Genomic DNA, 23,012 nt, shown 5'->3' on the forward strand with positions numbered 1-23,012 from the left:
GGAAGGCACTGCCCAGTCATTACATGTGAAGGATGCGAGCTTACTATCCCACTAATGCATAATAACTGCCCAACAAGCTTTAGTTTCTCTTCTTTGATCTAAAGAACATTCAGAGATTACTAGACTTCTAAAGAAAGGCTCTATTCACTCCTACACTACAGTCAGGACCCTGTTGACACAAAATAATATGAGATATATTGTTTACACTCCTCCCATGACCCAGTTCTGGGTTTTCTGTTTCTTTACTTGAGTTCACTTTTCTCCATATGTTAATTGCTATGCTGATATTTTGATATATTTATATATTCATTGTCCATTTTCCCCACCACATGATGAACACCCATAAAGGCAGGAATATTGTATATGGCATGTGGTAGATGCTTTATCTAATTATTTTTATTATCATTTACCTATTTATATACTTATTTGTTTAGTAAAAATAACTTAGATAAAGCAAAAACAATGGGAAACACAATTTTTTAAAAATAATAAATTAGAAAACTAAAGAGTTGTAGTCCAGAAAGAATTCAAAAATATTAGCCATACAAAAACAACTATTAGAGAAGAATAAATCTCTCTTAAAGTTCAAAATATTAAAAATAAAACATGTAGTTCAATATAACACTGTGAGAAGTTAGTAAAGAAAGTCTCCAAGAGAGTAAATAGAAATGTAAGATATGAACATTAGGAAAGAAAAGAATCTAAAGAGGTCAATCCTGCAAGTCAAATGTCTGACTAACAGAAATTTCTATAGTAACAGAAAAAGTAGAGGGGAGTGAACAATTTAAGATAAAATGCAAGAATGTTTCATAGAATGGAAGGAACAGGTTCCTGTAAGATCCTCCAGAAGTTCTACAAACTAAATGAATTTAAAAAAAAAAATCAAGGTACTTCAGAACCTGAAATTAAAATATTTTCCTTTTTTTAATGTTTATTTATTTTAAGAGAGAGAGAATGAGCGGAGAAGGGCAGAGTGAGATAGAGACACAGAATCCGAAGCAGGCTTCAGGCTCTGAGCTATCAGCACAGAGCACAATGCAGAACTTGAACCCATGAACTGTGCGATCATGACCTAAGCTGAAGTTGGGGACTTAAACGACCGAGCCACCCAGGTTCCCCTAAAAGAATATTTTCTATTTGGATAAATTTCAAAATATAATATGAAACCAAAACAATTTAGAGGGTTTACACATTTTATTGTTTTCATTTTAAATTTATTACTTGAGTATATTCGATACACAATGTTACACAAGTTTTAAGTATACAATATAGTGGCTCGACATCTCTATACATTATGCTATGCTCACCACAAGTGTACCTACCATTTGTCGCCGTACAACCCTATTACAATACCATTGACTATATTCCCTACACTGTACCTTTTTATCTCAATGACTTATTCACTCATAACTGGAAGCCTGCATCTCCCACTGCCCTTCACCCATTTTGCTACCCATCCTGACCACCCTCCTCCCCTTTGGCAACCACCAGCTCTCTGTATTTTTAAATCTGATTCTGCTTTTTATTTGTTTGTTTGTTTGTTTATTCATTTTTTTGGTGTTTTAGATTCCACATGAGTGAATATACACATTTTAAAACCTAAAAACAGTATATTATGTTATTTTTTTTTAAATATTTTTATTCATTTCTAGGAGAGAGAGAGTGACAGCATGAGCAGGGGAGGGTCAGAGAGAGAGGGAGACACAGACTCTGAAACAGGCTCCAGGCTCTGAGCTGGCAGTCAGCACAGAGCCCGATGCGGGGCCCGAACCCATGAACCGAGAGATCATGACCTAAGCGAAAGTCGGACGCTTAACCGACTAAGCCACCCAGGCGCCCCAAGTATATTGTTATTAATGAGTATGTAAATGTTTAGTAAAACTACAAAAATTTTCATGAAAATACTAATCCAAAATCATGACAGTGATTATCTATGGAGAAGGAGAGAAGGAAACAGTGTTTAGGAGGAGTACAGAGAGGCCATCATTTATATGTATAAAATTTTATTAAAAGAATGACAGTAAGCAAATGTAGATTTAAGGAGACTGAGTGATGGGTGTAATGGTATTGCTGTAGTACCCTCCACACTTTTCAATGTTTTTGAAATATTTCACTAGTTAAAACAAAAAGAGTAAGAGATCAGAAAAAAACAGATTACATAAAAATTGCAGGAAACAAAGTGATATCCGATTTCTTAACTATTATAATGGAAACCAGAAGATAATGGAGAAATATTCACCCACTCTGAGAGAAAATAATCTTCAACCAAGAAGCCAAAATATCAATCAACTAATATAAAAGCTGGATGAAAGCACATAAGACTTAACATCATTCACCTGTTCTTAAAAAACTAATGGAGTTTGTATTCTGAGAAACAAGGGAGAAAACCTAATGAGAGACATGAGAGCTATTAAGAAAAATTGCATTGGACAATTGTTAAAATGGGAAGACAGCTTTTCTTACCTGCTGTAGTAGGGAAGAGAGCTGTTAGTATGGAACTGAACTCAGCTCCAAGTTAAACAGGCAAGGGACTATTGCAATTGTAGAGAGAAATTGAACTCAACCCCACTGAAACAAAAGTTGGGAGGATTTTTAAATGCTGTGGTGAGCTAATAGAAAATGGTGGGGATATGGTGGGGAAGATTAGTCAATATGATTAGGCCATCTGTGTTTGTTAATTGTTGCTTCTCAGAGTTAGTTTTCTACCCACCCACAGGGACTGAAAGATAGAGATGCTCTCTTTCTTAACAATTACATTTCAAAGAAATGGTTCACAGGGCCTCAAGAAAGACACTCCTGAGTTTTAGAAAATTTACATCTTGAAGGAGCAGGGAAGGAATTTTTAATTACAAGTTTTCTCGAAAAAGTTCTGTATGGAAAGTAAGGTCAAGGCCTGTACTCAGGAAGAAACCTATTTAGTCAAACTGAGGGGAATGTTAAGGTCATCTTTATCAAATGCAGAAAACTAGGGATCCAACAGAAGAGAGAATTAATGATATTAAGTGAAGTCCCATGTCCAATTTTATGCATCAATTGCATAGAGCCTGATGAAAGCAGAAGACTGTGGGAGTCCAGTTCAAAGGTACCCAGGAAAAAAATAAACAAATTAAAAAAGAATTGATTGGTTCTAAAGTGTTAGACCAAGTAGAAGTTAATATTGAATGAGTTTTTATAACTGTACTGGTCAGTTTAAAAAGAATTAGTGATAGAAATACTACAGAAAGATAGTAAAAAATATGCCACAAAATGTAAAAGAATCAATAACAAAGATAACTGGAAAATCTCCAAATACTTGGTAATTAAAGGTACATTTCCTTTTTTTTTTTTTTTAGGCTTATTTATTTGTTTTGAGAGAGAGAGAGAGAATACGCACCAGAGTGAGGGAGAGGCAGAGAGAAGGAGAGAAAGAGAATCCCAAGCAGGCTCCACACTGTCAGCACAGAACCTGACTCAGGGCTTGAATTCATGAACTGTGAGATCATGACCTGAACAGAAATCAAGAGTCAGACACTGAACTAAATGAGCCATCTAGACACCCCAAGGTACATTTCTAAATAACACACAGGTCAAAACATAAATCTTATACCTGCGGATGTGATGTAAATGTGTTTACATTTAAAATAACTCCTTGAGGCACCTACGTGGCTCAGTCGATTAAGTGTCCAACTCTTGGTTTCGGCTCATGATCTCAAGGTTCATTAAGTTGAGCCCTGCATTGGGCTCTGTGCTAACAGAGCAGAGCCTGCTTGGGATTCTCTCTCTTTCTCCAGCTCTGCCCCTCCCCTGCTCATGAAACTTCATGAATGTGCTCTCTCTCTCAAAATAAATAAACATTAAAAAAATTCAAAACAAGAAAAAAGTGGAAAAAATTAATTAAATCAAATCTAGTTCTTTGAAAAGATCAACAAAATTGATAAGTCTTTAACCAGGCTAAGAAACAATTAGAGAAAACACAAACTACTAATATCAGAAATGAAAGAAGGGCATCACTACAGATCTCATGAACATTGAAAGGATAATAAAGGAATATTATTAACAACTCTGTGCCCACAAATTTGATAACCTAGATAACCTAAACAGATTCCTTTAGAGATCTGCCAAAACTCACACAAGAAAAAATATACAATTTTAATAGGTCTATATCTATTAAAGAAATTGAATAAGTAACTAATAACTTTCTAAAACAGAAAACTTCAAGTCCAGATGGTTTCACTGGTAAATCTACCAAACATTTAAGAAATCATACCAATTCTCTATAATCTCTTCCAGAAGATAAAAACAGATGGAAAACTTTCTAACTCATTCTATGAGACAAGCATTAACCTAATACCAAACCAGCCACAGACATTATAGGAAATGAAAAATACAGATAAATGCCTCTAATGAATGTAGAGAATGTACAATTATCCTCAACAAAATATTACCAAAATGAATTCAACAATGTACAGAAAGAATTACATACCACAACCAAGAGGGATTTATGTCAGATACACAAGACTGGCTCAACATTCAAAAATCAAATAATTAATCAAATAATGTGAACACTTTGTTTAGCCATTTTCAGGTTGCAAAGGATACTTTGAAGCCTTTGTCAATTGGCTTGAAATAAAGAGAAATTACTTGCTGCCCCACCCCCACTCCTCCCAATGGAGATTATATGACTCATAGCATACTTCACTCTAGAGGAATAATCCTTTCAATCTCCAAACCCCATGGCCACTTCAGCTGAAACCTTTCATACCTTCAGTGTGAGTGAGTGTTCAAGGTCACCAAACCTGATTTAAGATATTTTCTATGCAGGATCTGCCTAGTTAATCCAGAACCTCTGTTACAGTGATAATAGTTGACATCTATTAACTTGTAACACTATCACTGAGAGTGAAATAATTCCATTTTCTACCACCGAGCCTCTCTATGAGAATTCATCTTCCTTGACTTGCTGAGTAACAGAATGTGTTCACTGTATTCCTTTTAATCATTCTCTTTCTGGAAGACAACCTTTGTCCATGTGCTATTAATAGCTCCATGTTTCTGTATATGATTATAAGCTGAGTGAAGACTCTACCTTCTATTCCATCTATAGATACACATCACCTAGCATGCTAAACTTCATCTAAAGAGTTGTTAACTTATTATCTCCACCCTGCAAGAATTTGCTAATGATATTTCCTAAGACATATTATGACCAAGAAATATTGTTTTATTTTGTAAAGTCTTATAAATTTTAGCTTAAACCACATTACGTTAAATTTGGCCAAACTGAAGTGCAATTTTAATACTTAAACTGTGTAAGGTAAACATTCTCAGGTTGAGAATATAGCTGATTTAAAATAAGATGAACTTCATTTGATAAAATAGTTTAAATCATTCCTTTTCTAATAAATTATAAGTCCTCAAAAGCAAGGACTCTTCAGTGTTATAATTAAGTCAGTCATTGATAATTTTACTAACAAATATTTTTTATATTATTGTAGTCAGACAAACTTCATAAATAAAATCTAGAGACACATAACTTTCAAGAGGAACTAATAGTTTTATTTAAGTTGCTTCCTATCTGCCCCAAAAAGTACAGTGAGGGGACGGGGAAAAAAACTTACATTTCCAAATGAAAAATTCCAAGTCAGTCCCAAATAAGCTGACTAACATTTATAAAGGAATTCTCATCCTTATAAATTGCCTTCTTGCAGGAAACAGACCTTATCCTGACTTTTAATATTTCAATGCACCGATCTTGGTGGATGGAGAATGGACCAGGATGTACGGTGACATCAGTAACACCCGCACCAGACTGGGCCCCAGAAGACCATCGCTACATCACTGTCTCAGGGTGTTTTCTGGAGTACCAGTACATAGAAGTGGCTCATAGTTCCCTCCAGATTGTCCTCGCAGTAAGTGTTGACAGCCTACCTCTCCTTCTAGTGCTTCCGTAATTGTTTTACTCCCATGCAAATTTCAGTGCACACAAATAGAATCTGGGGATAAAGTGTGGCTATTTGCTTTTTTCTAATTAATGCCTTCTTCATAAAGGGTTTGTCAGGTTAAATCAGGGCATAGTAAAAAGTGATTGATCAGTAAATCAATAAGCAGGCTTTGGCATCACCAGGATTTTACATAAGAAATCCAACCATACAAGGCTTGACCATTTGGCTTTTGGTAAAAAAGACTTTCCCAAAGATTCTTGCACAAAGATCAGAGAGTCTTCACAACTAACATGCTACAATGCCTAAATTTATAAGATTTCAATATATAGTTTTCTCCCAGTGCTACTTTCTGTCTGTGTTGCTTGCCCCGGGAATTCATCTCCATTTGCCCATATTCTTCTTCCTAGATTTTCCAAAGTTACAATGCATCACCTTTTATCATTTCCCCTCTTTTTCTAAATAGTTTAGCTTTTCATAGATTCTACTTCTAAGACTATTATGCCTCCATATTTCACATTATTAAACTAAAGAAGAACCCTCCCTCCACTAGGAGGCAGTAGGAGTTATAAATGATTCCTATGTATTTGTACACAGTATTTGTAGAACATATTTGTATAATATATGCCTGTTATATAAAACATATTATTTTATATTGTATTGCTATGACAGAGATAAACACATCCTTTTTTCAAGAAGGCCTTTTACTAAGGCTAAATGCATAGTTTTATAGGGTTTATAAAGACAACTTTATTTTATATGTCTCCATTTATTACAGATCCTATATGTATAGTCTACATATATTTTTCTTAAACTCCATGTAGATCTGTAACTGCATGCATAGCCTTAAAAATCTTAGTGACAAATAATGCAAATAGAATCTGCTTTTTGCATTTCTTTAGTTAATTACTTTGAGAAGGATATTAACTCACAAGTCTTAAATAACAAGTTCTGGATAGAATGGTATCAATTAATTTACATAAAATTCTTCTAGAACAACAACAACAACCAAAGACCATGAGAATGTGTATGTATTAGATTATGTAACTAATATATAGTTATTATATTTTTTAAAAGGAAGAGTATATATACACGTGTAAACATACATACACATACACACACATAAATTACAATGGACTAAGTGCTAGTAAATATTACCAAATCTCTGTGACTAAAAACCATAAAGGTTTATTTTTATGGATCAGTATAGACTTCTGCCAGTGTCACTGTCACTAAGAAAACAAGGTTGGTGGAGCAGCCAGCATCTCAACCATCATAGGTTGGCATGCCAGGGAACAAAGATATATCTGGAGTGTCAACATTGGCATATCATTCTTCTCCTTGGAAAGAGAATTTCATTGTTCGTAGCTCATCTCACTAGTCCCACCTAACCACAAAATAATCCCAACTAGTCATACGGACCTACCCAACCACAAAATGATCAGGAAGGAGGGAGAATATAAATTTTAGGTCATCAGCATAAATTATTTCCACAAATTTGAATTATGTTTTAGCTGAAGTATCGAGTACTCTTCCTTCAATATGTGCAACCTGAGACACTTCTTAACTAATACACCCTTCCGTAATAGTCTTCAACTCTAGAACTGTTCATTTTAATTATCTTGAAATAAAAATAAGTTAGATTTGACGGGATAAAAAAAAAATCACTTCATTAGTTAAAATCCGATTTAGATGAAGTGTTCATTCTCAAAAGAGAAAAATAAAATGTTTCTGGTATTTGGGGACAGATTGTATGGTAGAGAGTGCTTTTAGATAAAAATTCCCTCATTGGAACTTCCTTTTTTACTGTACCCACAGATTTTGGAAAACTTCCACTTATATGTCAAGGATGTTACAAGGATATAGTTTATGCACACAGATAGTTTATATGTGACCATTTTAGAGAGTTGAATCAATGTGTGTATGTAGACACTATATCCACAGAAGTTTTTAAACCCACATAAAATTTTGGCACACAGGTAATTTGCTAAATATATATATGTGTATATATATATGTATATGTACACATATATATATATGGACATGGAATTATATGTTGAGGCTGAGCTACTACCCAAAGAAAAAATATTTTTACATAAGCAAAATTATCTGTAAATGCCAAGTGATAAGAGTGTAAAGAAGATAGAAAGAGTGTCCTTAAGAAAACATGTGACCAGTATTTCAAGCTATCCCTATTTGAGTGGAGAAATAGGTTGAGAAAGTGATCACAAGATGCAGCATCTTTACCTCTCCCCCTTTCCACCTGTTCTGTACCAGCAAGCATTTTTCTTTGTCAAGTCTCACTATGGATCACCTGACACTAAGTTAGTGGCAGTGTACCCAAGCCAGTTACTTGGAGAATTTTCAAAGACACTTTTGTCTTTGGGCTTGCCATATAGCACCTGCTGTACAGGAAACCTAGCATTTCTTAACTAGAGTTTTAGAAGGGAAACCAAAATGGGACTTATCTTGAACAATTTATTCCACGTACTTATAGGAAGCCTTCCAACTAGATTTTCCTATAGTCATTCTAATCACTTCTACTCTCATGGTTAAGAGACAGAATAGTGTCGGGGCGCCTGAGTGGTTCATTCGGTTAATCTTTTCGCTCTTGATTTCAGCTCAGGTCATGATCTCGCAGTTCGTGAGTTTGAGCCCTGCATTCGGCTCTGCACTGATAGTGTTGAGTATGCTTAGGATTCTCTCTCCCCCTCTCTCTATTCCTCTCCCCTAGTCTCACTCTCTCTCTCTCTTTCTCTCTCTCAAAAATAAATAAATAAACTTAAAAATTTAAATAAAATAAAAAGAGATGGAATAGTGTCTTCAATCTCTGTTCCTCCACTTTACATGTTATGCAAATGAGCCTCCAAACAATTCAATGTTCAAGTCAGTCAGTCCAATGAAGAACACTTCCTGAGCGCTTGTCCCCTGTTGGCATCTTGAGAAGCAAATGACAAGATCCCTGACCTTGATGATGTCACAATCAAAAATAGGGCGCGGTTCCTCAGGATACAAACCAGGTGAACATAGGTATATTTTGGGGGTGTGGTAGACAATACAGAGAATACAATTTGTGCAGTGTATAACATAATATTGTCTTCTTAGCTCCATCCTGCCTTTTGTAAAGTCAGCTAAATCCCTGCTTCTCCTTGTTTCCACCAGTCTTTGAAGCTGCCCTCTCTTCCTGGGTATCTGGCTTGGATCTGCTTTCACAAACTGCTGCTTCCCCAGCTACAGCTCTTGACTCACTCCAGATCTCTCTAGCTCATTTCCTCCGACTTCACTCAGCCTTTCTTTCACAGATTCCTGACCCCTGGCAATCCTGTCACCCTGTTGTTCGGTTTTCTGCCAATCAACTCCTAGGTGATTTGGAAATTAGCATTCACAAAGCCCACATTTGCATCACACATACATAAGATATCTTCCATCTACAGCCAAAAGAAGACAAGTATAATATCCACATAATTGGGAAGAGGGGCTATTAATCACACAGCCTCCAGCCGAGCAGAGAGGACTGCCAGAACACCATAATGATGAGCCAGGTGTGAGACTTGAGCCCTCTCCTCCTTCAGAAGCATTTTCTTCTAGTTAGTATCAGATGCCGCATTCAAAAGGAATACAGGTGTGCACGGTTTTAATAAAAGCAAGAAAAAAATCCACACTGACAAAATAGATCAAATAAATATGTATGGGAAGAGCCAGAGAGGAGATCAGCTACAGAGATGGTGTTGTTCGCATTACAAAAGAATTAAGCCGATTTCTTCAAACAATGTGTGATTGCAACTGCATGGTTTACAAAATGTGTTCACAGGAATTAAATCTTTTGATTTGGGTAACCGTGCTGTGAGGGCTGCAAAACAGGTTGAAAGCCTCTCCTGAGATGTCTTAGCTCGTAGAGAGGAGGGACATGCTGACCCAAGTTTTTCTCTGGTACCAAGGATAGGAAATGGACTACAACCTGCATGCCAGCAACAGCTGGTTGGAAATGAATTCCTGAACCCCCCCCCCCCAAGTACAAGTTCATCAGTGGCAAAGAATGCCATGATTGATTAGCCATGTCTGCCATGGGTTAGGGGCATGGAGGTGTGTGTGCCTCATACTTGTTATGCACACACTATACCTCACTTCCCCTAACCAATACAATGAAAATGGAGGATGTTTTACAAGGAAATGAAAATAAATGAAGCTTTAAGGGAAAAATATTTATCAGTACTGAAGTAAGTTTATATTTTAAAATGTATGTTACAATTTCAAATAATACATTGGACAAAAAACAAAACAGAAACAAATATTGAATCCCTCTTTTTTCTGGTTACCTCCAGAGGACCAATATCTCTAAATGTGAGATGTGCCTCTCCAACCAAAATTGCTGGGATTTGTTTCCCTTTATTTCTATTACTTCCAACATACTTCAGAGTTCACAGTGGATTGATGAGTAATATATTTAGTATATCAGCAGAGGATATTGGTAAAAATGTAATTAAGCTAGCCGTTTCCCCAAACTATTAAAATTGGCTTAGAAACCATATACAAATTAGCAAGGACTTATAAAAGACTTTAGAACAATTTCTAATATCTGGTGAACTGTTCATAGATAAAAATAGGATCTCTGTCAAGTTCATCCTTTAGTCATATCTCTTCTTTATTTGGAAAACTTTGTATTTTTAAAGTATATGAAATGATAGAAAACATTGTTCAAAAAATTGTGGTAACATTTTTTGAAGATAAAACATGAGCCTTCAAATGGTTGGAGACACAGATGTTTCCAGTTATTCCCAGTTAATAATGATATATATTTGCCATATGGCTTGGGCAGACTTGCCTAGGAATACCATTGGTGAGAAATTTTCAAAACTTTGAGAGCATATATCTAAGTTACTGTGGGATTGTGCTGGGAATGGCCCAGGAGTATTTCTTTGGATGTTACTGACTGTGTGGTTCATGGATGAAAATGAGTTGTCTTATTGATCACACTGCACTTTGATTCCTTCTTTAATCTGGAAAGACATATGCACAAAGATTTGGTTGTCAGAGATTTGGGTCCTGATTTGAATGTAGCTTATGACATTGCTGTAGCTTACAACATTGCTATTAAATAGTGAATCTGAGTTGTGAACCTGCATCATTTTGAAGGGATGCATGTTTTTTTTTTTAATGTTTTTATGTATTTCTGAGAGACAGAGAGGCAGCATGAGCAGGGGAGGGTCAGAGAGAGAGGGAGATAGAGAATCTGAAACAGGCTCCAGGCTGTGAGCTAGCTGTCAGCACAGAGCCCAACGCAGGGCTTGAACCCACAAACCGTGAGATCATGACCTGAGCTGAAGTCTTAACGGACTGAGCCACCCAGGTGCCCCTAGGGAATGAGTGTTTTTAATTGAAAGAAGGTGAATTTCACATCACAGAAGTATTCAAATTTCATTGAATGTGTTTCAAAGACTAATATGTCTCTTTAAAATATGTTAATATACATAATATGCTGAAATAAATAGCCCATTACCGCTCTTTAAACTAATGGTGAGGGGGTGCCTGCCTAGCTTAGTTGGTAGAGCATGTGACTCTTGATCTCGTGGTCATGACTTTGAGGCCCACGTTGGGTGTCAAGACTACTTAAAAAAATAGAATGCATTTTAAAAATAAAAAATAATAATTAAAAATATCACACATCAATTTCAAATGCATACAGTTTTCAAGTGAATTAAAAATTTCTTTCCAGAACATGTGGAAGTAGAAACGCTTGAAGATCATTATACTAAAACAGTGACTCTTGAGGCACTTGGGTGGCTCAGTCAGTTGAGCACCTGACACCTTGATTTTGGCTCAGGTCTTGATTCCAGGGTCATGGGATCAAGCCTTGTGTTGGCCTCTGCAGTAGTGTGGAGCCTGCATAAGATTCTCTCTCTCTCTCTCTCTCTCTCTCTCTCTCTCTCTCGGTATGGTTCTTTTTTTTTTTTAAATTTCAGTGTTTTATTTATTTCTGGGGGGGCGCAGCATGAGCAGGGGAGGGTCAGAGAGAGAGGAAGACACAGAATCCGAAGCAGTCTCCAGGCTCTGAGCTAGCTGTCAGCACAGAGCCCGATGTGGGGCTCAAACCCATGAACCGTGAGATCATGACCTGAGCTGATGTCAGATGCTGAACTGACTGAGCCACCCAGGCACCCCTCTTGGTGTGGTTCTTAATGCTGGCTGAGAATAGAAACGATTTATTCGCTTGTTTAATGGAGTACCATAAACATGACCTATTTCTGGAAATTAGGTGCCCTTAAGGCTTGAGGTATGGCCTATGTGGGAGTAGTTTTGAAAATCTTCATCAGAAATATCAATGCCTTCCCTTTCTTATTGCTACTCATCCCTCTATAGTCTTAAAGTTCTCAGAAACACATGGTGTTTGGTTAAAAAAAAAAAAAAGATTCTGTAATACTAAAAAGGTGCCTCAACTCCAGCTGCTCCATCAGCTTGTTCCTGGGACTTGAGAGTCATTTCCCTTCCATTACTGCAGGGTCTATCCTATTATCAAGTACTGAATCTGCAGACCTACACTGTGTCTGCCATATCTCGACACTAAAGAGTAAGTCAGTGAAGAACTTGGACTGAAAACGAGTCTTCTGATTCCTAGTCCAGTGTCCATGACTCTACAATAGTTTTCATCTTAGGACAGAAATGCTTGCTGCCTGTGATAGAAATGGACAGAATGACAAGCACTTGGCTTCTTTCCTAGCTCCTATGCTGGGTCAACGGCTTTGCTGCTTGGCTCTGAATGTCACATATGCTGTTCCAACTCTACTTCTTCTGGATACCCAGATACATAGACCTACTTGTCAAAGAGTAGTAACCCAGTAAATGAAATAAATGTGATTTGTCTTTCTGTAACATCAGAATAGTGTTTAAAATATTCACAAAATCATAGGAAGAAGAACCAAATTACAATTGCAAACGAGGGATTTTTCCAATGGCATGGTTACTGAAATAGGAGAATGAAGGCAGTGAATAGATTGGGAATGGACATTCCTTGGCACAATTGAGTGCTGCAAAGCATATAAGCAACATTCCACAAATTAATTTTAGAACCTGAACTGCGCTTATTCCTAAATAGTAAGAAATATAAAGACCTATCAATGCTTCTGAAATAGGCACATGTGTAACTTTCTAACCTATTTTCAATTCCTCTAGACAGTAATAAAGTTATCTCAACACTGTCACTCAGAACATAGCACCCTGATGTCTTATCCACAATCATCAACCAAGGTTTTTTAAAATTAACCCTGAGTAATCCGTTATAAGGTTCTTATTTTATTTTGCTTTATTTCTGAAAGGTGCCCTTGTAAATTGGGGAGTAGTTCTGTGAGTCCATGAACAAGCAGAGTGCAAGAACTTGAGTACCCTCTAAAGACAAATTAAGTCTAGGACTTTTTTGCTTTTAATATGCTCCAGTATTCCCTACATGCAAAGTCAGAAATATAAGGTAAAATATTCACAATCTGGGAGTAACAATCCTTAAATCTTACACCCAGCTGTATCATAAACTATTTTGTAATTATGAACTAAATGGTATAATTCTTAAGAAATTGCCTGGAAACAATAAAGGTGGTATTATTTATTTTCTCCTTAGTTCAGTATCTTCCACTGCTTATTGAAAATACTATTATTTTTTCAAACTAACTCACAGCGATGTGCAAAAATGAACTAAATCTTACAAAGTTTACTTACTCCCCAGATAGGACTGTGATTCGTAAAGCCAATGTGATACTATTTACTGTACCAACACACTAGTCTACACAGGGGTAAGTTTTATCCCATATCAACCATTATCATCAGTGTGCAATATCTGCTTCTCTACATAATGTTGAAAGCACTTATTTACCCCCAAAGTGTAATATTGTTTGATCTATGACAATGCTTGGACACATTGTACAATAAAATTATCAGCATATTGAAGATGGTAGTGAGGACTACAAGCTGCAACATACCACCATTAATTAGGTTTTCTTTATGATATGTGATTTAAGTTAAATTGTCTGAAATTGTGCAAAGGACCATATACAATCCAATTTCTTATATTTAATTTTTTAGTTATAAAATTATTTAAGGGACTCCTGGGGGGCTCAGTCGGTTAAGTGTCTGACACTTGATTTTGGCTCAGGTCATGATCTCATGGCTCATGGGACTGGGTCTGTGTCAGGCTCTGCGCTGGCAGTGAGTAGCCCGCTTAGGACACTCTCTTTTTCTCTGCCCTTCTCCAGCTTGCATTCTCTTTCTTCCTGCTCTCTCTAAATAAATAAATAAACTTTAAAAATAAAATAAAATAATTTCAGAATAAATAGTAATGTATAATAAATCATGAGTTATTTCCAATCCAAAGGAAAAAAATATATGTAAATATCCCAAAATAGAGTACTTTTTGAAAAACATGATAAGCTATTGTCCTTGAATAAAAGGTTACCATCTTTCTTTGTAATATATAATATCATTGTCTTCTAGGATGTCTTTCCAGTCACGATCAATTATTCTGATAAAAAATTCTTAAGAAATGTCTTTGATGGCAATTTCCTCTTCACTGGAACTTCTAAACACAGTGGTAGAATAATAATAGTAGTATGTGTAAGTGTTTTCAAATAACAGCAAGGCATTTTCAAAGGAAGGTTGTAAAGATGATTTATAATGATCACTATAATATGAGGGATAATTTATTGTTTGGCATGTTATACTTGAGTAAAAAAGAATAAAAATATGGGCAAACACACTTAAGCTAAATAATGTTTACATAGTAGGAAAAGAGCAATCTGTAATGTTCCTTCTGCACCTTTTGTATTTACCAATCCTATAAATAGGATTTTAAACCCTACTATTGTCAACTCACACAGTCTTCTTAACAACTAGGTATATGACTCCTAGTCTTCATTATCTTCCTGCTTATTCCTGCCCTTGTGGCATCATGGCTGCATTTATCTTGAGTCTGCCATTTGTTCATCTCTGACCTTTCTTCTGACTCTGAACCATAATTAAATTTGTTGAGAACCAAGACCACAACTTTTTGCTCCCATATGTTTATCACTTGTAATTTCCTCCTAACTTTATTCACAATATTTTATGTTATTGTACCTAATAAAGCAGCTATTTGTCATGTGATGATTTTGGTCAAGGCTAATTGCAAATATGGCTGCAAAGTCAAGGACTGAATAAGAGAGTGTCATGGCTCCAAGGATATATTAGCTTTCTTCATCTCTTCTTTTATTCTGAAATGTCTACCTTGCTCTGCTCTCCTTACTGATTCTTAGTCTCTCCACCTCTTAAGTTTAATCAGCTTCTGATCAGCAAATTTATAAATACAAATTGTTTCTTTTACCCCTCACTTTCCAGTGTCATTTAACTATCAGTCCCAGTCTTTTATCTTAACTTTTCCTACCCATTTTCCATAACTCTATTGATATCTTCACTGCAGAATTATGGGTAGATTCTCTCTCTTTTTTCTAATTTCTAAATTTTATACCATTCTATTAGTCACATATTATATTTAGGTTGATTTAGTCCTAATCTCCTATATCTGTTACAGGAAAAATCAATTTTAAGTGAAATTATCCTGTGAGGTACAAAAAATTTCCAGTGACTCAATTGTTGTCCATGTATTCATTTTCAGCAATGTGCTTAGTCTACAAGTTTAGGAAGGTCTGTGTTGCTTACAAATTAAAGATTAGAGACAAGTCATCAAAGAAAGCTGAACACCAAAACGATAGTAAGGGCACATCAGTGGCTCAATCAGTTGAGCATCCTAACATCTGTGGGTTCGAACCCTTCATCAGGCTCCCTGGAGCCTGGAGCCTGCTTTGGATTCTGTGTCTCCCTCTCTCTCTGCTCCTTCCCTGCTCGTGCTCTGTCTCGCAAAAAGTAAAATGAAATAAATTTTTAAAAAATGTTTTGGCCAAAACTAAATGAGAAAATATGTTTAGACACTCCTTTACTGTCCTTTAATTGTGAGTCTGAGGTGAATTAGGATACGTGACATAGCCACACAATGCCCACATTTTAGGGGTTCAAACTAATGGTCTTAAAGCTTTAGAGCTGCTGTGGTACTTAATCGGAGTTTGAGTTAGAGGAATTTAAGGATGATTTTAATGCAAATATAGTTTTGTGCATCATTTTAACTAGAGTGTATAAAACATTTTCACGTGCAAGTTATTGTGTTGTGTCAACAACTCTGTGAGGTAAACAGGGTTCACTGTACGTGCCCTGCCAGTGTGGCTGGAAAAATTATTGGGACATTTACCTTATACATTAAAAATTATTGAAAGCTCTATTTAAATATATGTGCATGAACATTTACCTGAGATTAATCTTCACTTTTATTTCCCTTTGTGATCCATTACAGATTCTTTTTCCCTTTAAACCCCAGATGCTTACAGATGTTAATCTCCAGAGAAGGGCGATGATTCTCCCAACAAAGGCTGTTTGTTGCTTGGCTTTGCTTCGCTGAAACCCAGTCAGAGGCTCTGATGACAGATAGTCTGCTTGTCAGCTTCATGAATCCAAAGAAAATGGAACTTATCAGAAGCTGAGCCTCAAGCACAACCTGTGCCTCTTATTTGGGCCTTTTCATGCTAGGTTTGGCGGAGGTTTCAGTCTTTCATCATTTGGTTCACTGACAGAAAGAGAAGGGAGCCGTTGCACTTTTAGGTACCACTCTGCAGACTGCTATATTGCAAAATAAACAAACAATATATTTTTAGGGCACCACCTGCAGCAAGCAGCTGTACCAAACAGAGCAGAACCACGAAGGATGTGATTTGTTCCATTTAACATGAAGCCTTGAGGTTTAGAGGAGAGGGGAGGAGAAGGTTCTATGTATACAACCCACACATCCGCAATTTCAACTGAAGCTGATTTTTTTTTCTTTTTTAGATTGGAATTGAAGTATCATTATATCTCTCCTCCTTTCCCACCCCACAACCTCTGGTTGAAAACAATTCTATTATTGGGCTTATAACTGTTAACTGAGAAAATCATTTTTCTCTGCTAGTAAACTTCCTCTTCCATTCAAGGGCAATTTTCTCTCAAGCAACCTATACTTAAATGCCAACATCTGCTATATCTAAGCTGTATATAAATGGTGTCTGGCATTTACATGATGCCAATGACATGATTAGAGAAACTCATACATTTGGCCTACATAGAATTTTCTTCTTATCTTATAGATTTCATCTATTTCAGTCTTTCTTCAGGATCTGTCTGCCTCTCTAAATGTGCCATGCAAGTCTAAAATACTCTGAAAGCTGAACTTTTAACTCGTATTCTGGTAGACAGTCAACTCCTACATTAACTCCTACCTTTCCAGGCAATAAAGCTGCATAGCACATCGTGATAAAATTCCACCATATCTGCATTGTCTGAGCACCCAGAATTTTGAGGCTGATGCAAGGGATATTTTAAGTACTTGTTTTTTCCCCCTAGATTTAAAAATCCCCTCATTCTTTTAATGGCTATTGATTCTGACCTCACAGACCAAAGTCACCATTTCATTTTGAGCTCTTCTAGATGAGCTGGGATAAATATAATTAAATTATGGATGACTCTGGAAGCAATCCAGGTAGTAACAAATTGAGGTCATATTAAGTACAGAGAGGGACAGTTACCTTTAATATTAGATTGGCCACCAAGAACAATAATACAATGTTCAGCTTTATCTTGACAGTGAACACAATTTTAAAAGAGTCAGGAAACTGGCCTAAATATTTAAAAGGTGAACTCGAATACCATCCTCAACTTCTCTATCACTGACTAGATTCTTACTCTGAAGGAGAAAAGTTTATTGACCATCATTTTGTGCCTCATTAACACTCTTTGTTGGGACTTACAGATATTGCTCTAAGATTCAGAGAGATGAGATGAAGGAATTACAAATCTGCAATGATGCATGCCTCTAGTTAATAGAGGAAATCAAATCCTGTGAGCCAAGAAACTAAATTTCCTCTATTATTTTCACCTGCATCATTAAGATGATGATTTTTTACAATATTGGGCACAAAATAAATTCCTGCCAAAGTACTCTCCAAGAGTGTTGAATGTGAGAACTGTCTCCCTCTCCTTCACCTTTCTAAGATATTAGAAGAAATTTTCTGGAAAAAGCCCAGACTGGGTTTTGCTAAATTATGTCTGCTACTGAATCTCTGTCGATCAATCAAGTTTCTACTTTATGACTTATGGGACAGTGCTTTCCACTGTATGTTGTTAAAATTGGAAGAATGAGGGAAAATATCTTTAGTTCCAAAGAACAAAAGAGGACCTTTACTTGGAACATCTTTATGTTCCACAAAAGCAGTTAGATTGATCTTTAACTAGTAATTATAGTACACCAAATATTCTTCAAGGCTCCCTGAGGGATATTAAGAGAGAGATAATAAAAGAGAGAGAAAGTCTTTGACCATGAGCCTTAGTGAGTATGGAATGAGGGAGAGGACTGAGTGAGGTAGGTGTAACTGGATATTGAGTAAGTTTGAAAAAATGTGGGTGGCAAGGGAGAGGATTCACCATTTCAGACAGTTGAAGCTGTGTGCAAGGGGTACAGAGACAAACATTAGGCACCTTCCTAAGCCTCAGTTTTCTCATCTGCAATAGGCTTAACTCGTTGGGTTTCTGACTATAATTAGGATAACTGCTGGTTTTGGCGGTAAAAAACATATAACATGAAATCTATCCTCAACAAAATTTAACTGTACAATACAATATTGTTAACTTTATGTACATGGTTGTACAGGCAATCTCTAGAACTCTTTTATCTTGCTTGGCAGAACTCTGTACCTACTCAATATCAATTCCTAATATTCCCCTCACCTCAACACCTGGCAACATGATTCTACTTTCTGCTTTTATAGGTTAGACTCTTTTAAAGACCTCATATAACTGAAATCTTATAGTATATATAAGATATATAATTATTCCCCCTGTGTTTTCTTCTAGTTTTATGGTTTCAGGTGTACGTTTTTAATGTGTAAAGTTTTAATTACTTTTGAGTTGATTTTTGTGTGGTGTGTAAGATAAGGGCCCAATTTCATTCCTTTGCCTGTGGATATCCAGTTTTCCCAAAACTTATTTGTTGAAGAGATTATCCTTCCCCAATGTGTATTCTTGACACCCTTATTGAAGATTAGTTGCCTGGATATGCATGTATTTATTTCTGGGCTCTCTATTCTGTTCCATTGGTCTATAGGCCTGTCCCTAATGCCAGTACCATGCTGTTTTGATTACTATTACTCTGTGATCTGTTTTGAAGTCAGAAAGTGTGAGGTCTCCAACTTTGTTCCTCTTTCTCAAGATTTCTCTTGCTATCTGGGATCTTTTGTGGTTCCATAAACTTTGGGAATTGTTTTTTTTTTCTATTTCTGCCAAAAATACTATCGGGAATTTGATAAGGATTGCATTGCTCAGTGGCCCCCACCATCTCCCGACTTGGAATTATTTTCTTAATTTTCTTTTCAAATAATTTGTTGTTTGTGTAAAGAAATACCAATTATATTTGTATGTTTATATTTTGTGTCCTCAATTTTGCTGAATTCATTTATGAGTTATAATAATAAATCGGGGTTTTTTGTGGAATCTTGAACATTTTCTATTTATAAGAACATATTCATCTGCAAATGAGAATAATTTTACTTCTTCCGTTATGATTTGGATGCCTTTTATTTCTTTTTCTTAGCTTTGGCTAGGATTTCCAATACTATGTTAAGTTTAAGCAGTGAGAGTGGGCATATCCTTGTTTTGTTCCCAAGCTTTGAGGTAAACCTTTCAGTTTTTCACCACTGAGTATAATGTTAGCTGTGGGCTTTTCATATATGCCCTTTATTATGTTTATCTGTTTCTTGTTTGTTGAGTGTTTTTATCATGAAGGGGTGCTGAATTATGTCCATGTTTTTTTCTTCTGAATCTGTTGAGATAATTACAAAATTTTTATTCTTTATTCTGTTAATGTGACATATCACATTGTTTGATTTTGTATGTTCAACCATCCTTGGATCCCTCCTTCTCATGGTATATGATTCTTTTAATGAACGGTTGAATTGCTATGTTTCTCATACTTTATTGAGGGTTTTTGCATTTAGATTCATCAGAGATAACACTGGCTTGTGATTTTTTTATGTGTGTTTGTCTGGCTTTGTGTCATGGATGAATGTTTGTATTCTCCCTCAAAATGGATATGTTGAAATCCAGCCCCCCAATGTGATACCATTGGGAGATGGTGACTTCAGGAGGTGAGAAGGTTCTGAGAGTGGAGCCCTCATGACTGAGATGAGTGCCCTCGTAAAAGAGACACTAGAGTGCTTTCTTACCCTTTCTATCATATGAAGACACAGGTAGTCAGCTTCTTGCAAACAAGAAGCACACCTTCACCAAATGTCAGTTTTTGATTTTAGATTTCCAGTCTTAGAACTGCGAGAAATAAATTTCTGTTGTTTATAAGCCATCCATTTATAGTATTCTGTTATAATAGCATGAACCAACTAAGGTGGAAATTGCTACTGTGACAAATATCTAAAAATGTGAAAATGACTTTGGAACTGAGTAATGAGTAGAGGCTGCAAGAATTTGAGGTACATGCTAGAAAAAACCTAAATTGTTAGCAACATAATTTTAAAGGCAATTCTAGTAATGCCTCAGAAAGAAAAGAAGCTAGCTATAGAAAAAGCTTCTTTTTAGAGAATATATATGGATGGGAAAGATTTGATGAAGTCTCAGATGGAAATGGGGAATGTTATTGGTAAATGGGGATAAGGCATAAAGCGGCAACAAATTTTGGCTGACATGTGTTTATATTCTAGTGCTTTGTAGAAGATAAAACTTGTGAGTGATGAAATTGGCTATTTAGCTCTGATTTCTAAGGCAATTTATGAAGAAGCAACGTGGTTTCTCTTGCCTACTAATAGTAAAATGCAAGAAGAAAGAAATAGTTTAAAGATGAAATTGTTAAATAAAATGGAACCAGAACTTAACTATTTGGAAAATACACAGCTGGTCAAATCTTAAAACATGAGAAAATGTGCTCAAAAGAGACCACTAAGGGTGTGGTCAAGCAACAGTTTGATAAAGAGATTAGTATGGATATCAATACCAACTTAATCAGTCACCTCAAGGGAAGCCAGTTTCCATTCTTAAAGACAAGGAAAGAAGTACTCTCTTAAAGGCAATTCTGAGATAGGTTTGCTACTTCTACCACAGGTTCACAGAGTAAGGGATGGTGCGGAGTAGGGAGATAGAGAGAAGTCTCAAAGGGTGGGGCTGCCTTTCTGATTAATGTGGGCCAGGATGCCTCTGCCCACTGCCTCAAAGGTGGGAACTCTGTAGAGAACTGCAGTGTGAGCTGTAACAAGCAGAACCATGGAGGTGGAACCATCTGAAACCATTAGGGCCATGGCTTTATCATTTGGTATACAACCTCTGCCCAGAAGAGCCAGAGAGAAATAACTGTCACCACAGTGGGTCCAAACAGTGGAACACTGAATCAAAAAGGATTGCTTTAAAGCCTTATGGTCTAAAGAATTTGCCTGTTAGGTTTTAGATTTACTTGGGACCATAACCCTTTCCTCTTTTCTGTTTCTCCCTTTGGAATGGGAATGTCTATCTTATGCTTACCCTATCATTTTATTTTGGAAGTACATGACTTTTTGGTTTCATTGGTTTATAGCTGGAGAGAAATTTGCCTCAGGATGAACTGTTCCTGGAGTTTTACTCATGTCAGACTACTGTGATTTTTAATAAGACTTTGGACTTTAGACTTTAGAGTTTATGCTAGAATTAGTTAAAAATTTTAGGTCTACTGGGATGGAAAGAATGTATCTTGCGTATGAGAAGGACATAAATTTGGGGGGACCAGAGTAGAATGTTATGGATTGAATGTTTGTGCCCTCCAAAATTGATATATTGAAATCTTAACTGCCAGTGTGATATTACTGGGGGACTGGGTCATTGGGAGGTGATTAGATCATGAAGGTGAAGCCCTCATGAATGAGATTAGAGCCCTTATAAAAGAAACACCAGAGATCTCTCTCACCCTCTTTGTCATGTCAGGACACAGGGAAAAATCAGCAGGGTACAAACAGAAAGTGAGCTTTTCCAGACACTGAGTCTTCTGGGGTATTGATCTAGGACCCAGCCCCTAGAACTCTGAGAAACAAATTTCTGTGGCTTATAAGCCTCCCAGTCTATAGTATTCAGTTATAACAGCCCACATGCTTAAGATACCTTGGTATCAGGATAATGCTGACCTCATGAAATACATTTGGAAGTTTTTCTCCTCTTTAATTTTTTTGGAGTATTAAAGAAAAATTATCATTCTTCTTTAAATGTGTGATAGAATTCTCCAGTGAAGGCATCTAGTCCTAAGCTTTTCTTTTCTGGGAGTTTTTTGGTTAGTAACTCAGTTGCCTTACCAGTTACAGGTCTGTTAAAGTTTTCTATTTATTTCATGATTCAGCCTGAGTAGGTTGTATGTTTCTATGAATTAATCCATTTCTTCTAGGCTATAAAATTCAATGGCATATACTTTTTTTATAATACCCTCTCACGATCCTTTTAATTCCTGTGGCATTCATTGGTTGTCAAGTTTCCTCTTTCATTTCTGATTTTATTTGAATCCTTATTTTTTCATGGTTAGTCTATCCACTTTGTAGATGTTTTTAAAAACCCAATTCTTAGTTTTGTTATTTTTTTCAAAAATTTTTCTATTCTCTACTTTGTTTATTTCTGCTGTAATTGTTATTATTTTCTTCCTTCTTCTAAGTTTATGTTTTGTTTTCCTAGCTCTTTTTTCTTTTTAATGTTTAATTACATTAGAGACAGAGAGACCCTGTTAGGGGAAGAGAGAGAGGAAGGCAGGGGATTTGAAGCAGGCTCTGCACTGACAGCAGTCAGCCTGATGTGGGGTTTGAGATCATGACCTGAGCTAAAGTTGGATGTTTAACAGACTGAGCCACCCAGGTGCCCCTATTTTCCTAGTTCTTTAAGGTATAAAGTCAGACTGTTTATTAGAGATCTTTCTTCTCTTCTAATGTGAGCCTTTACTTCTATAAACTTCCCTCTTAGTATTGCTTTTGCTGCGTTCTGTACATTTTGCTG

The 23,012-nt window shown here is 36.3% G+C and overlaps 1 protein-coding gene across 2 annotated transcripts in view; it reads left to right on the forward strand.

The window, feature by feature from the left end:
- The window catches only part of NKAIN2 (sodium/potassium transporting ATPase interacting 2), a 977,119-nt gene that overhangs the window by 794,114 nt on the left and 159,993 nt on the right, over positions 1-23,012 (forward strand). For both annotated transcript variants that reach the window (XM_077752776.1, XM_077752782.1), the window contains exon 4: positions 5,688-5,888. In XM_077752776.1, coding sequence (XP_077608902.1) covers positions 5,688-5,888 — 201 coding nt within the window. The remainder of the gene's footprint in view (positions 1-5,687; positions 5,889-23,012) is intronic.

This window comes from Crocuta crocuta, unplaced genomic scaffold (genome assembly GCF_008692635.1).
Source record: "Crocuta crocuta isolate KB4526 unplaced genomic scaffold, BGI_CrCroc_1.0 scaffold230, whole genome shotgun sequence".
Lineage (NCBI taxonomy): Eukaryota > Metazoa > Chordata > Mammalia > Carnivora > Hyaenidae > Crocuta > Crocuta crocuta.